Here is a 15818-nt window from a genome sequence, read left to right as displayed (position 1 = left end):
CATGTGATCTTTAAAGATCCATCATCAACGAAGTGATAAAAGGTAGAATATTTTTCAATTTATGAGGAAAAAGCCCTTTACTTAGCATTAAAAATTTTTCAACAGGAAGGTTAATTACAATAGTGTGTTATTCCTAGGAACAGGAAATTTCTGAATTCTTAATGTATTAATGCTAAATTTACTTTTTCCTATTGAATTTATCCTTTTTTCATTCTCCAGTGAAATAATTAAAAAAAAACCAGTGTGCTAATAGCACAATGTTAGACCTGGAACTAGTCTGACTCTGAGCTTTTATGCAAGTGACTTCATTCATGTTACAATTCAAATGTCTTTGCTTGTCAAATGGAGGTAATACTAAATTATCCTCACAGCCATTTTAGCTCTAAATTCTCAATGTACAGATACTTCCACACTTCATTTTGAACACTTATAATAGACCTTATTAAACAATAATAGCCCTCTTTCCATTGGCACAATCTTTCCATAATAACAACCCAGAGCCGCTCACTATCAACTGACTGGAGATGGCACAAACCCTATTTGTCATCCCTAACCCTGTATATATAAATGACATCTTTTGAAATATGGTTAAACAACTTTTCTACTGTGTTATATCCTTAGTTGCTTTTCTAATAGTTGTAATAGGCTAAGAATTAGAAAAGATCATTCTCATTTTTCAGGATTATAGAGAATTAAAGTGCAGAATTCAAATTTTTCCTTGAAAAAAAAAAGTGGAAATCATCAGATAAAACAAACAAAAGTATTCTCAGCTCATTGTAAAAGCATTCTATTAAGAATAGGGAAAATAAGTAAAAGACAACTGATAGTGTACTGCAGGTAGAGAATAAAAATTTAATAGTAATATAAAATAAACAAACATATAAAAATCAAGTATTTCGTTTTGGATGTTAGAAATAATTTACATAATAAAGTTAGAATAGTACTGATAGTGCTGCAAGATAAGATTTTACTGTTCAAATTATAGATTATGCCAATCACACTATGAACTCTGGGTTTCAAAAATTATGCTTTTATTACTAAAAGCATCTGGACTTTAGATATCACTAATGAAAGCATGTAATACCTGGCATATTGCAATTGAAGCTGTGTAACCATCATTTTAATGACCATAATGGAAATAAAAGATGCAAACATCTCCTATCTTTGGAATGCTAGTTACCCAAACTGTCACAGTGTCAAAATAAGAACAATCCCTTTTTCTGTATTGCCTTGGAAGCATATACATGAGAGAAAATGGGGGGGAAAAAAGGGGGCAACTTTATGATATATGCAATGCCAATTTTAAAACTCATAAACTAATTTCTCAATATAATATTCCTGATTCTGGTCCTTAAGAAATAATTAAAGAACTTTTTAAATACCAGGAAATACGATTTTGCCATTTTTCCATAATCAAATTTTTCAATGATCTCTAAGACTGACTTTTACAGCCTGTTCCACTGAGCTAGTTCAAGGAGACACAATTGTTGAAGAAGAATGGAGAATATAAACTTTAAGGCTAAAAATTCCATCTTCAAAATGTAAAGATTGAAATAGAGCCCTTAATAAGGTTATTTAATACCAAATTGAAAACATGTAGACAGAAAAAAAAGGTCATGCTTAATTAAATGAAAAACCATAGGCAAGCTTTTTATAACTTAAGTAATTCTCTCAACTTAAAGACATTTGCTCAAAGTTACCTTACTGCATTGGTAAATCTTTTTCAGAACCATTAAGTCCAGTTCTGGATCAATGTCTCTTATGCCTTGCCTGCATAATTTAATAAAGTATATATCCTGTAGGCGGTTACTATAGAACTCCATGAACAAGATAAAATACTAGAATCTTAATTGAAAAATGGCATATTTCTCTTTTTCATGCAATCAGCATGCCAATCTTAAATCTGATATTTGTAGAAAATTGCTACATTTCCCACTGCAGCTTGCTTTGCTGATGAGCCAAATATAAATGCTTTCATACAGTTGAGAATTAAGAAATGGTCTGATGATTATTCATCATTATCTGTAAAAAAGAAAAAACAATTAATTCACTTCATTGCAAATCGAACTGTATCTACTTAGTAAAAAACTTATTTTTTTATGCTAAAGGAAAAGAGCTTTAATGTAGTTTTAAGTGTAGTTTATATTGAATATCACTTAGTATTATTTACTATCACATACTCAGTGTAAAATATTCAAACAGTACAATGAAGAATAAAGTGGGAAATAAAAAGCCTATAAGCCAATGTTAATAATTCTATGCAATTAACAAATTTCCAAAATCTAACTTTTTAAATTGTGTATTTCCTCCTTAAAGCACATAATGAATATGGAAGAATAGATAAATAAGTGATAAAGCAAGATTATAAAATGTTAGTGGCAGAATCTAGGTGTTGAGTACATGGGTGATAAATGTGAAATTCTTTGAACTTTTACATATGATGAAAATTTTACAATATGATGAGAAAGAATAAACCATGGATATACTCCATGTCCATTTCAGTGGCTGCATAACATTTTTTAAATAGATAAGGCATATAATTAAATTAACCATTTCTACTTATAAACACATTGGTTGCTTCCAATTTTTCTTTATTTAAAAAAAATAATTGAATAAGCAGACTGCTTGGTTTAATCCTATATAGCAATCACTATCTTCCACACTGGAGCAAAAGTGATCTTTCATTAAAATTCAAGTGTCAACTCAAGTCATTGCACTACTGAAAACTCTCCTCTATATCTCCCCAATAGCTCAGAATAGAACTCATGTTCCTTATGTGGACTGCAAATCCCTTCATGATTTGACCTAAATATTTCTAGTCTTAGCTACTTTCATTACCCATCTTCTCCAACTGTCCCTAGAATATATGCTTTAGTAACATTGACTTGGCTATAGATCCCCTAATATATTTTGCATGTTTCTATGTTTAAGTAAACATACTGATCTTAAGATAAACTCCCATTCATCTTTCAAAACCTAACTCCGATGTCCTCTCCTCTACAAAGAATTACTTTAAATCTTTTATTTCTTCCAATATTGCTGAATCACTACTTGATGGAACACATAATTTATTGCTTCCAATGTTATATCCAATGTTATCACTCTGTACTATAATTTACTTATTTTTTACAATTTCAAAATGTTTCAAATAGAAAGAATATTCATGTACCTAATACTTAGAATTAATAAAAGTGAATTTGGGGTCATATTGATTTGGGATATTAAGAAAACCACATTATGGATTGAAAGAACCCTTTTCCAATCTTATTGTCCTTTCTTCTTGCCCAAGGGTATTATCAATACCCTAAACTGATGTGTCTTTTCTTCTCAAGGTTTTTTACTTTTATTGCATATATGCACACCCAAATAATATTGCCTTTAAACATTATATAAATGGTACTCTGCCCTACTTATTCTAGCATCATATTTGTGGGGCTTATCCATACTGACAGATGAAAATTTAGTTCATTTGTTTTAACTACTATAGAGAACTCTATTACGTAAGTAGAGCACAATAGTTTATCTAAAATAAATGTGGAAGGAAGGTCTACAGGTGTGGACTGCCAAGATTGATATTCTATATGAGGACTTGGTGGCCTCTGCCATTCTACTGCCGACCACAGTTATAATCCTTTCCCTTGAGAAGAATTTTTTAAGACTAATGTGAAATAACTTACACATTTTGCTTGTTCTACTTGACTTCTGACTCTGGATAATACTTAGCTATGGACTAAATGGCATTAATTTTACTAATAGCTGTGGTTATAGATGCTTACCAAACCCATATTCTAACAGTATCAGGCAGCTAAAGAGAGGAGGCCATCTTTTGAGGACTCATTATTTTCAGTTAAATAATACAGAAATGTATTTTAGATAATATTCTTTTTAACTGATTTCTTAATGACACTGACACCACTTTTGCGTGAACTGGATATAATTTACCTATCCTTTCCCTTCATTAATCTCACCCTCCTCTAAAACAGAATATCAAAGTGTGTAAGTACCATATGCAGATCACATGGTTTAATTATTATCCCTTAATGTGGCCTAAAAGAACGATCTGTAAGACAACTAGATCTAGGGTCTAAGTATTTTCAATAAGAATGACTTTGAAATAGTTATTCTAAACCTAATCACTGTCCAACATTTAACTGTTTTAAGATGAATGATACAAAACAGCAATTTATTCAAACAGTTCCATATTCATTTTACAACCAGTTTAGCGAGATTATATATTAGTATATATAATTTTTACATATGAGTAAGTTGCAATATTTTAGGGGCCTCAGTAAGATATTTAAAAAAAGGTTTCTGGGGCACCTGGGTGGCTCAGTGGGTTAAAGCCCCTGCCTTCGGCTTGGGTCATGATCCCAGGGTCCTGGGATCGAGCCCCGCATCAAGCTCTCTGCTTGGCAGGGAGCCTGCTTCCTCCTCTCTCTCTGCCTGCCTCTTGGCCTACTTGTAATCTCTGCCTGTCAAATAAATAAATAAAATCTTTAAAAAAAAATAAAAGGTTTCTAAGGTAAGCATTTGACTGCTTTGTACTTTTTCTAGGCTAAAGGAAATACTGATAGGCTTTATGATACAGAACTTCAGGATCTTCATTCCCTTTTCATTTGTGTGATATGAATTTGTATGAAATTTTGATATTGCTTCTTTTTCTTTTTTCTTTGATTGAAGACTAACAGACACAGAGTATTATATTAGTATCAAGTGTACAACATTCTGATTTGATATTTATATATACTACAAAATGGTCACCACAAGGTCTAGTTACCGTCTGTCACTGTATAAAGCTGTTACAATATTATTAACTATATTCCCTATGCTGTATATTATATCCTTTGTCTTCTTTTATAACTGAAGACTGTACCTCTTAATCTCTTCATTTATTCCATCCACCCCCCCCACCATCCCTCCTTGCTGGCAACCACTAGTTTGTTCTCTGTATCTATAAATTAGTTTCTGTTTCTGTTCTGTTTCATTTGTTTTTTTGGTAAAGTAAAAACTTTACTTTAAGTAAAGTCATATGACATTTGAATTTCTCTGATTTATTTCATATAGCATAATACCCTCTAGGTCTATACATGTTGTTGCAAATGGCAAGAATTCACTCTTTCTGTTGGCTAAGTAGTATTCCACTGTATATATTTGCCACATCCATATCCATTTATCTATCTATGGACATTTAGGTTACTTCCATATTTTGGCTACTGTAAATATTACTGCAATGAAAATATGAGTACCTATGTCTTTTTGAATTAGTGGGGTTTTATTTTTATTTTTTATTTTTAAGTAATCTCTACACCCAATATGGAGTTTGAACCCATAACCCAGAGATCAATAATCACATGCTCTACCAACTGAGCCAGCCAGCTCCACTGATTTAGTATTTCCATTTTCTTTGGATAAATACCTAGAAATGGAATTGCTGGATTATATGGCAGTTCAATTTTTAATATTTTGAGGAACCTCCATACTGTTTTCCATAATGGCTGTACCAATTTACATTTCCACCAAAAGTTCCCTTTTCTCTACCTGCTTGTCACTTGCTACTTCCTGTCTCTTTCATAATAGCCATTCTGACAGGTTTAAGGTGGTATCTCTTCGTGGTTTTGACTTTCCCTGATGGTGAGTGATGTGGAGCATCTTTACATGTGCCTGTTGGCTCTCATATGTCTTCTGTGGAAAAGTGGCTATTCAGGTCCTCAGCTTTTTAAAATAAATTGTTTGGGGTTTTTTTAGTATGGTTTTATGAGTTCTTTAAATATTTCAGATGTTAATCCCTTATTGAATATGTCTTTTTAAAAATCTTCTCCCATTCAGGAGGTTGCCTTTTCATTTTGTTGATGAGTTTCCTTTTCTGTGCAAAAGCTTTTTAGTTTGATGTGGTATCCCTTGTATATTTTTGCTTTTCTTGTCCTTGCCAGAGGAGATAGATCCAAAAAACTATTGCTAAGACCAGTGTCAAAGAACTTACTGCCTATGTTTTATTCTCAAAGTTTTATGGCTTCAGATATGATTTTAAGTCTTTAATCCATTTTAAGTATATTTTTATGTATGGTATAAGAAAATGGTCCAGTCTCATTCCTTTACATGTAGCTCTCCAGTTTTCCCAATACCACTTAGTTAAAAAGACTGTCTTTCCCCTGCAATTTCTTTCTTCCTTTGTTGTAGGTTAATTGAACATATAAGCATATAAGCATGGGTTTATTTCTGGGCTCTCTATTCTGTTCCATTGATAATATGTTTCTGTTTTTGTGCTAGTTTTGATTACTACAGCTCTTCAGGATAGTTTAAAATCAGGGAGTAAAAGAGATACCTCTTTTCTTCTTTCCAAGACTGCTTTGGCTATTCAAGGTCTTTTTTTTTTTTTTTTTTTAATTTTTTATTTTTTATAAACATATATTTTTATCCCCAGGGGTACAGGTCTTTTGTGATTGTATATAAAGTTTTTGATAGGGATTGCACTGAATCTGTAGTTTCTTTTGGTAATACTGATATTTTAGCCTATTAATTCTTCCAACTGATTTTGAACAATGTCTCTTTCCATTTATTTGTGTCATCTTCAATTTTTTCCATCAATGTCTTATTTTTTTCCAAGTATAGGTCTTTCACCTCCTTGGTTAAATTTATTCCTAGGTATTATACTCATTTTGATGCAATTATAAATGGGATTGTTTTCTTAATTTCTTTCTGAAAGTTTGTTATTAATGCACAGAAATATAACATCTCAATTTCTTTCATAAGTGTTTTATATATAAGTTTTCAGAGTACAGATCTTTTACCTCTTTGGCTAGGTTTATTCCTAGGTATCTTGTATTTTTTTCATGCAATTGTAAGTGGGACTGATTCCTTGATTTCTCTCTCTGCTGCTTCATTAGTGGTATATAGAAATGCAACAGATTTCTGTAATTTGATTTTGTATCCTGAGATTTTATTGAATTCATGTTTCAGTTCCAACAATTTTTTGGTGGGACCTTTTGGATTTTTCTATATAAAGTATCATGTCATTTGCAAATAGTGGAAGTTTGACTTCTTGCCAGTTTGGATGTCTTTTGATATCTTTTTGTTGTCTGACTGCTGAGACTAGGACTTCCAGTAATATTACTCAGCCATTAAAAAAAAAACAAAAACCAAAACTGAAATCTTGGCATTTGCAACAACGTGGATGGAGCTAGAGTATATTATGCTAAGTGAAATAAGTCAGAGAAAGACAAATACCATAAGATTTTACTCATCTGAGGAATTCAAGAAATGAAACAGATGAACATAGTGGGAGAAGAAGAGCCAAACCATAAAACAGACTCTTAACTACAGAGAACAAAGTGAGGGTTGCTGGAGGGGAGGTAGGTGGCTGCATGGATTAAATGGGTGATAAGTATTAAGGAACACATTTGTGATGAGCTCTCCATGTTATATGTAAGTGATGAATCACTAAATTCTACTCCTGAAACTAATATTACACTATACACTCTAACTAGAATTTAAATAAAAACTTGAAACTAAAAGAGAGAAACAACAGATTTCTGTATATTGATTTTGTATTGTGCAACTTTCCTGAATCCATTTATTATTTCTAATAGTTTTGAGGCAGAGGCTTTAAAGTTCTCCCTATATAGTATCCTTTCATCTGGGAAAAGTAAAAATTTTACTTCTTTCCAATTTGGATCCTTTTATTTCCTTTTCTTGTCCAACTGCTGTGGCTAGGACTTCCAATACTATCTTGAATAAAAAAGCTAAAAGTGGGCATCCTTGTTTTGTTCCTCATCTTAGAGAAAAAGCTTTTAACTTTTTCCCACTAAGTATGATGATGCTTACTGTGGGTTTATCATTTACAGCCTTTATTATATTGGGGTACCTTCCCTCTATATCCATTTTCTTGTGAGTTTATATAATAAATGGATACTGAACTTTATCAAATGTTTTTATTGCATCTACTGAGATGATCATGCCTTCTATACTGTGTTTTGTTAATGTGGTGTATCACACTGATTGGCTTGTGAATACTGTACTATCCATCCATCCCCAGAATAAATCCCACTTGATCATGGTGTATGATCCTTTTAATGTATTGTTGAATTACTTTGCTAATATATTGTTAAGGATTCACATCTATGTTCACCAGGGATACTGGCCATAACTTTCTTTCTTTTGGTAGTGTCTTTTTCTGATTTTGGTCTCAGGGTAATGCTGGCCTCATAAAAAGAGCTTGGAAGCATTCTTTTCTTTTCAATAATCTGCAATAGCTTAAGAACGATAGATACTAACTTTTAAAAAATGTTTGGTAGAATTACCTGTGAATCTGTCTGGTCCTGGACTTTTATTTATTGGGAGGTTTTGTTTTGTTTTGTTTTGTTGTTTTTACTCTTCAATTTCATTGCTTGTGACCAGTCTGTTCAAATTTTCTATTTCTTCCCAATTTAGTATTAGAAGACTATTTGTTCTAGGAACCTATCCATTTCTTCTACGTTCTCTATTTGTTGGTGTATAGCTGTTTGCAGTAGTCTTTTATGATCCTTTGTATTTCTATGTTATTAGTTATAATTTCTCTTTCATTTCTGATTTTATTTGGGCCCTATCTCTTTTTTTCTTGATGAATTTTGCTAAAGATTTACCAATTTTATCTTTTCAAATAGCCAACTTTGAGTTTCATTAATCGATTCCACTGTTTGTTTAGTCTCCATTTTATTTCCTCTGTGATCTTTATTATTTCTTTCCTCTACTAACTTTGGGCTTTGGTTCTTTTTCTAATTCCTTGAGTTGTAAGTTTAGACTGTTTATTTAAGCTTTTTATTGTTTCTTAAAATGGGCATGTATTGCTATGACCTTCCTTCTTATAATTGCTTTTGCTGCATCCCATAGATTTTGGAGCATTGTGTTTTCATTTTCATTTGTCTCAAGGTATTTTCTGATTTCCTCTATCATTTGATCCATTGGTTGTTTAGTAGCATGCTGGAGTCTCCACATGTTTGTGTTTTTTTCCAGTTTCCTTCCTGTAGTTGATTTCTAGTTTCATACCATTGTGGTCAGAAAAGATGTTTGATATGAGTTCAGTCTTAAATGTATTGAGACTTTTTTTGTGGTCTAACATAGGATCTATTCTGAAGAATGATTCATGTGCATTTGAAAAGAATGTTCTGTTCTTGGATGGAATGTTCTGTACATATCTATCAAGTCCATCTGGTCTAGTATGTTGTTCAACCGCCAATATTTCCTTATTAATTTCCTGTCTGGATGATCTACCCATTGATTTAAGAGGGGTGTTAAAGCCCCTATATTATTGTATTACTGCCAATTTCTTCTTTTGCATGTTAATATTTGCTTCCTGTATTTATGTGCTACTATGCTAGGTGCATAAATATTTACAAGTGTTACATCATCTTGTTGGACACCTTTAACATTATGTAGGGCCCTTCTTTGTCTCTTCTTATAGTCTTTGTTTCAAAGTCTATTTAATTTCTTAAGTTCTGCTACTCCAAATTTCTCATCATTTCGTTTGCATGTAATTTTTTCTATCCCTTCACTTTCGGTCTGTGTGTGTCTTAAGATCTGATGTCAGTCTCTGGTAGACAGCATACAGATGGGACTTTTTTTTTTTTTTAATATACACTTAATCACCTTCTATCTTTTGAGTGAAGCATTTAGTCTACTTACATTTAAAGCAATCATATACAGGTATATATCTGTCATTTTGTTTTCTTGTTGTTTCTGTAGTTTTTCTCTGATCCTTTTTCCTCTTGCTCTCTTATGATTTAATAATTTTTCTTAGAGTTAAATTTCATCTCCTTTCCCTTTGTGTGTGTGTGTGTGTGTATTACAGGTTTTTGGTTTGTGTTTACTGTGAAGTTAATATATAACAACTTACATATATGCCACTTTATTTTAAAACTGGTGGGTTTTTTGTTTTGTTTTGTTTTGTTTTTTAGATTTTGATTTATTTATTTGACCGAGAGATCACAAGTAGGCAGAGAGGCAGGCAGAGAGAGAGGAGGAAGCAGGCTCCCCACTGAGCAGAGAGCCTGATGCAGGGCTTGATCCCAGGACCGTGGGATCATGACCTGAGCTGAAGGCAGAGGATTTAACCCACTGAGCCACCCCAAAACTGGTGGATATTTACTTTTGAATGCATTATAAAAGTACTACATTTTTACTCCCTCCCACATTATGTTTAAGTTTTTGATGTCATACTTTATTTAGTGTATCCCATAAGTAATTATTGTAAATTTATTTGATTTTATTACTTTTGTCTTTAAACCTCATGCTAGCTCTATAAATCATTGATTCACTACCTGTCCTATATGTTTGCCTCTACTGGTATGATATTTTTTCTTTTATATAATTTCCTATTCCCAGTTAAGGCCTACCTTTTCTTTTCTGCTTAAAAAAGACCCTTTGATATTTCCTTGTAAAGCTGATTTAGTAGTGATGAATTCTTATAACTTTTGCTTGTCTGGGAAACCGTGTATCTTCCCTTCAATTCTGAATATTAACCTTGTCTGGGAGAATATTCTTGGTTGTTAGTTTTTTTCCTTTTAGAACTTTGAATATATCATGCAACTTTCTTCTGGCCTGCAGAATTTCTGATGAAAAATCATCTGATAGTCTATGGGGATTCCTTTACATGTAACTGTTTTTCTCTTGCTGCTTTAAAGATTTTCTCTTTATCTTTCATTTTTGACATTTTACTTATTATGTGTCTTAGCGTGGATTTCTTTGGGATCATCTTATTTGGTACTCTCTGTGCTTCCTGGATCTAGATGTGTTTCCTTTCCCCAGGCTAGGGATGTTTTCAGCTAGTCTTCCTTCCTTTCTTTTTTTAAAAGATTTTATTTTTTCATTTGTCAGAGAGAGAGTTTGAGTGCACAAGCAGGGGGAGTGGCTGAGAGAGGGAGAAACAAACTCCCTGCTGAGCAAAGAGCCTGGTGCAGAACTTGAATCCAGGACCCCGAGATCATGACCTGAGCCAAAGGCAGATGTTAACCAACTGAGACACCCAGGCATCTCAGCAATTATTTCTTCAAATAAATTTTCTGACCCTTTCTCTATTCTCCTTCTAAGTTCCTGTAATGCAAATGCTTGATGTTGTTGCATAGGTCTCTTAAACTACCCTAATTTTCTTTTTCTTTCTGCTATTCAGTTTGGATGATTTCTAATATTCCTGTCTTACAGTTCACTGATGTGTTCTGAGTATCATCTAATCTGCTATTTATTCTCTCAAGTTTTTCATTTCTGTGAATGTGTTCTTCCTCTCTGATTGCTTTCTTTTATTTTCTCTTTTTTGAAATTCTTATTGTGTTTAACCATTCTTCCCCTGAGTTCAGTCAGCATTTTTATGACTATTATGCTGTACTCTTTATCAGATAGACTGCTTATCTTCATTTTCTTCAGTTCTTTTTTTCTAAGATTTTTGTCTTATTCTTTAATTGGGACATATTCCTCCATCTCCTATTTTGCCTAACTCTTCTATCTGTTTCTATGTATGAGGTTTCTATGTAAGAGAGACAGCCTCCTACATAGGCATGTATCCTTTTGAAGCCACTCAACTATCCAAAAAACATGTCAATTCTACCCTGTGCCTCAGCCAACTGTTCTCAGCTTAAGGAGGAATACCAAATAAAGGTTTTCCAAATATTTGTCAAGCAAAGTTGAATCCCAAGCACATTGCTGATTATTCACAGAAAGCACTATTGAAGCAATACTTACAGGGAACTGCCCGAAGGATAAACAGTCTGAATATGAATATTAACTAGACTGGTATTCTTCTCAGATTAATTTAACTGGAGTCATTATCTGACTTCATGCCATTAAATTATACTATGTCATATTATGAGAAAGAGGCCCATGAAATCCAAATACTGTAAAAATTACTGAAGATAATTTTTAGTTCACTATATAGCATTGTTTTATAAAACAGGATCCAAGACCTCGATAAAATCGGAAATATTAAAGTTCCAGATAATGTTTACATTTTATGTATTAATTTTGAAAACAAAAATAGTATTTCAATATTTAAAGGAAAACCATCTGTTTTACAGTAGTAGTTCTCAACTGACAGATATTTTGAAAGACTAAGACTTGAGTTTTTCACTAAGGTCTATGGACTTAGATTCTTGAAGTCTAAAACATATCCTCTTTAAAGGAATCCACAAGTTATTAAAATTTGAGGAATACTATATGATTGTACCCTCTTTTTAAGAATCATGGGGAAATTATTCTTTTGTTTCAATACTAAAAATAGCTAACTTCTGAGTGATATGTTTTGTCTCAAGAATAGTGACTTATATAATTAATTAGGTTTCCTGCTTTGCTAGAAAGATAAGCACCAAATTTATGACCTATTCTCACAAAATGTAGAGACCCTTTGAACATTAACTTTGTATTCTCACCTCATTCTTGGCTTAATAATCATTGCTTATGCTCATTTGCCTGAAATGCTGACTTTCCCAAGCTCTTGTACTCTATATATTTTTAACTGCAACATTAAATTTTTTGACAAGATAGAATATAAATAAACTTTATAAAAATTTATATTGCTAAAATTAAGCAACATTTTAAAAATCTCAAATCCTCAAATCACTTTAGCATACTAATTGTATCTTTAAAGTAATTTTGACAGATATTCTAGAACAGAATTCTTGTTCAAAATATTCAATCAGTTTTCAAATCACTTTAAAAAATTAAGCTCATTACTTCACGGTGAGATACCTAAAAACTCTAAGATAACAAATATATCTTGATTCCCACTTCATTCACTAAGCTTGACTTCAAGAAACTTTAAAACTCTGTCCAAAAAAAAAATCCTAAATGTGCCCAGAATAAAGACTCATACAAAAAAAGACTATCAAAAGAACCTGGTATATAAGCTATCAGTGAAATTCCAAAAGTTCCAGGATATTTTGTGTAATGGAGAATCTTAATTAAACTTATATCTCTACTTTAAAGAAACTACTATTTATTTGCATATTAAGTTCTGACATTTTCCCCCCAAAGTGATGTTACAGTTCTTCAACACTTCTTTAAAGGAAAACAGCTCCCTTAAGGATCAACAGATTAGTGGATATGGAAGAACAAATCAGTAATCTAGAGGACAGGGAAATGGAAAGCATCCAAGCTGAATGACAAAAAGAGAAAAAATTTTTTAAAAATGAGGATAGGTTTAGACATCTCTTAGACAACATCAAGCAAACAAACATTTACATTATAGGGGTCCCAGAAGAAGAAGAGGAGGAAGGAGACAGAAAACTTACTTGAGGAAATAATAGCTAAAAATTTCCCTAACGTGGGAAAGGAAACAGACATTCAAGTCCAAGCACAGGGAGTTCCAAGGAGGTCCATACCAAGACACATAATAATTAAAATGTCAGAGGTTAAGGATGAAGAAAGACTTTTAATGGCAGCAAGAGAGAAACAAAAAAAACCTATGAGGAAAACCAATAAAACTCTCAGCTAATTTATCAGTAGAAATTTTGCAAGCCAGAAGAAAGTAGAATATATTCAAGATGCTGAAAGGATAAAACCTAAAACAAAGAATACTCTACCTGGCAAATTATCCTTCACATTTGATGGAAAGATAGAGTTTCCTAGACAAAAAAAGATAAAGGAATTTATTACTACTAAATCAGCCTTATAAGAAATGTTGAAGGGAATTCTTTAAGTTGAAAAGAAATAGCTAAAATTAGACATAAGAAAATGATGAAAAGGATGTACAATGTGACAACACATACATTAAATGTGGAGGAGGGAGAAAAAAAGTTTTTAAAGAATGTGTTTGAACTTAAATTACCATCAAATTAATATAGACTGCTGTATACTTAGGATGTTATATATGATCCTCATGGTAACTACAAACTCAAAACCTGTAATAGATACACAAATAAATAAAATAAAAAGTCAAACATAATACTAAAGAAATTCATCAATCACAAAGAAAGATAGCCGAGAAGAAGGGAACAGACATCTACAATAATCACAGAAAACAACAGAATGACAATAAGTACATACATATCAATTACTTTAAACGTAAATGGCTTAAATGGTCCAATCAGAAGATACAGCTTGGTGAGATGGATTAAAAAAAAGAAAAAAAAAAAAACCACACACCCAACCCATCTATATGCTGCCTACAAAAGAGTCACCTCAGATCTCAAGACACATATAAACTGAAAGTGAAGGGATGGAAAAATATTTACTGAGCAAACGGAAGCAAGGAAAAAAAAAAAGCCATGGCAGCAATGTTTTATATTAGACAAAATAGACTTTAAAACAAAGACTGCAAGGGCTCCTGGGTGGCTCAGTCAGTTAAGTGTCTGCCTTTGGGTCAGGTCATGATCTCAGGGTCCTGGGATTGAGCCCTTTATCAGGCTCTCTGCTCAGCAGGGAGCCTGCTTCTCCTTCTTCTCCCCGCTCATCCTCTCTCTTGTTATCTCTCTCTCTCTCTCCAATAAAAAAAAAAAAAAAAACTTTAAAAAAATAAAAAATAAAATAAAATAAAGACTGCAACAAGAGACAAAAAGCATTACATAATGATAAAGGGGTCAATCCAACAAGAGGATCTAACAATAGTAAACTTCTATGCACCCAAAACTGGAGCACCTTAAATACATAAAGCAAATATTAACGGACATAAAGAAACTGATGGTATTATAATAATAGTAGGGGACATTAACACTCCACTTACATCAATGGCTAGATCATCCAGGCAGGAAATCAAAAGGAAAGAGTATCTTTGAAGGACACATTAAACCAGAAGGACATCATAGATAAACAGAACATTCCATACCAAAACAACAGAATACATATTCTTTTCAAGTGCACATAAAACATTCTCCAGAATAGATCATGCTTGGCTACAAAACTAACCCTTAGTAAATTTAAGAAAAATGAAATCATACCATGGATTTTCTTCTGACCACAACAGTGTGAAACTAGAAATAAATCACAAGATAAAAATGGAAAAAAAACCAAACACATGGAGACTAAACACCATGATACTAAACAACCAATGGGTTAACGAAACAAAGAAGAAACCAAAAAATACATGGAAACAAATGAAAATGAAAGCACAATGCTTCAAAATCTCTGGGACACAGCAAAAGCAGTTCTAAGACGGAAATAAAGTGACAGAGGCCTATGTCAAGAAACAAGAAAAAGCTTAAATAAACAATCTAACCTTACACCTAAAGCAACCAAAAAAAGAACAAAGCCCAAGCTGAGTTAAAGGAAGGAATATAATAAATTCAGAGCAGGAAAAAATAAGACAGAGACTGAAAAAGCAATAGAAAAAAAAAAAATCAACGAAACCTAGAGCTGGTTCTTTCAAAAGATAAACAAAATTGATAAATCCTTAGCCAGACTCATCAAGAAAAAAGAGAAAGGACCCAAATTAATAAAATCAAATGAGAGAGAAGTAATAACTGACAACACAGAAATACAAAGGATTATAAGAGAATGCTATGAAAAATCACATGCTAACAAATTGGACAACTAGGAGAAAAGGATCTATTCCTAGAAACATACAATCTTCCAAAACTGAGTAAGGAAGAAATAGATAATCTGAACAGATTACTGGTAAATAAATTGAATTTATACTTAAAAAATAAAAGTCCAGGGCTGCCTGAGTGGCTCAGTCCTTAAGCATCTGCCTTTGGCTCAGGTCATGATCTCATCATCCTGGGATCAAGCCCCGCATCTGGCTCCCTGCTCAGCGGTATGCCTGCTTCACCCTCTCCCACTCCCCCTGCTTGTGTTCCCTCTCTCGCTGTGTCTCTCTCTGTGAAATAAATGAATAAAATCTTAAAAAAAAAAAAAAAAAAAAA

General features: G+C 32.6%; 1 protein-coding gene across 1 annotated transcript in view; it reads right to left on the bottom strand.

Moving 5' to 3' along the window:
- Positions 1-829: 829 nt before the first annotated feature.
- The window catches only part of NEK1 (NIMA related kinase 1), a 214466-nt gene continuing 199477 nt past the window's right edge, over positions 830-15818 (bottom strand). The window contains exons 35-36 of the mRNA XM_059374160.1: positions 13542-13583; positions 830-2022 (exon numbers count right to left, since the gene is read on the bottom strand). Of these exons, the coding sequence (XP_059230143.1) occupies positions 2009-2022; positions 13542-13583 (56 nt within the window). The 3' untranslated portion in view covers positions 830-2008. The remainder of the gene's footprint in view (positions 2023-13541; positions 13584-15818) is intronic.

Source organism: Mustela nigripes, chromosome 1, assembly GCF_022355385.1.
Source record: "Mustela nigripes isolate SB6536 chromosome 1, MUSNIG.SB6536, whole genome shotgun sequence".
NCBI classification, from domain to species: Eukaryota; Metazoa; Chordata; class Mammalia; order Carnivora; family Mustelidae; genus Mustela; species Mustela nigripes.
Note: the sequence above shows the minus strand (reverse complement) of the source record. Positions and strands in the feature narration are given on the sequence as shown.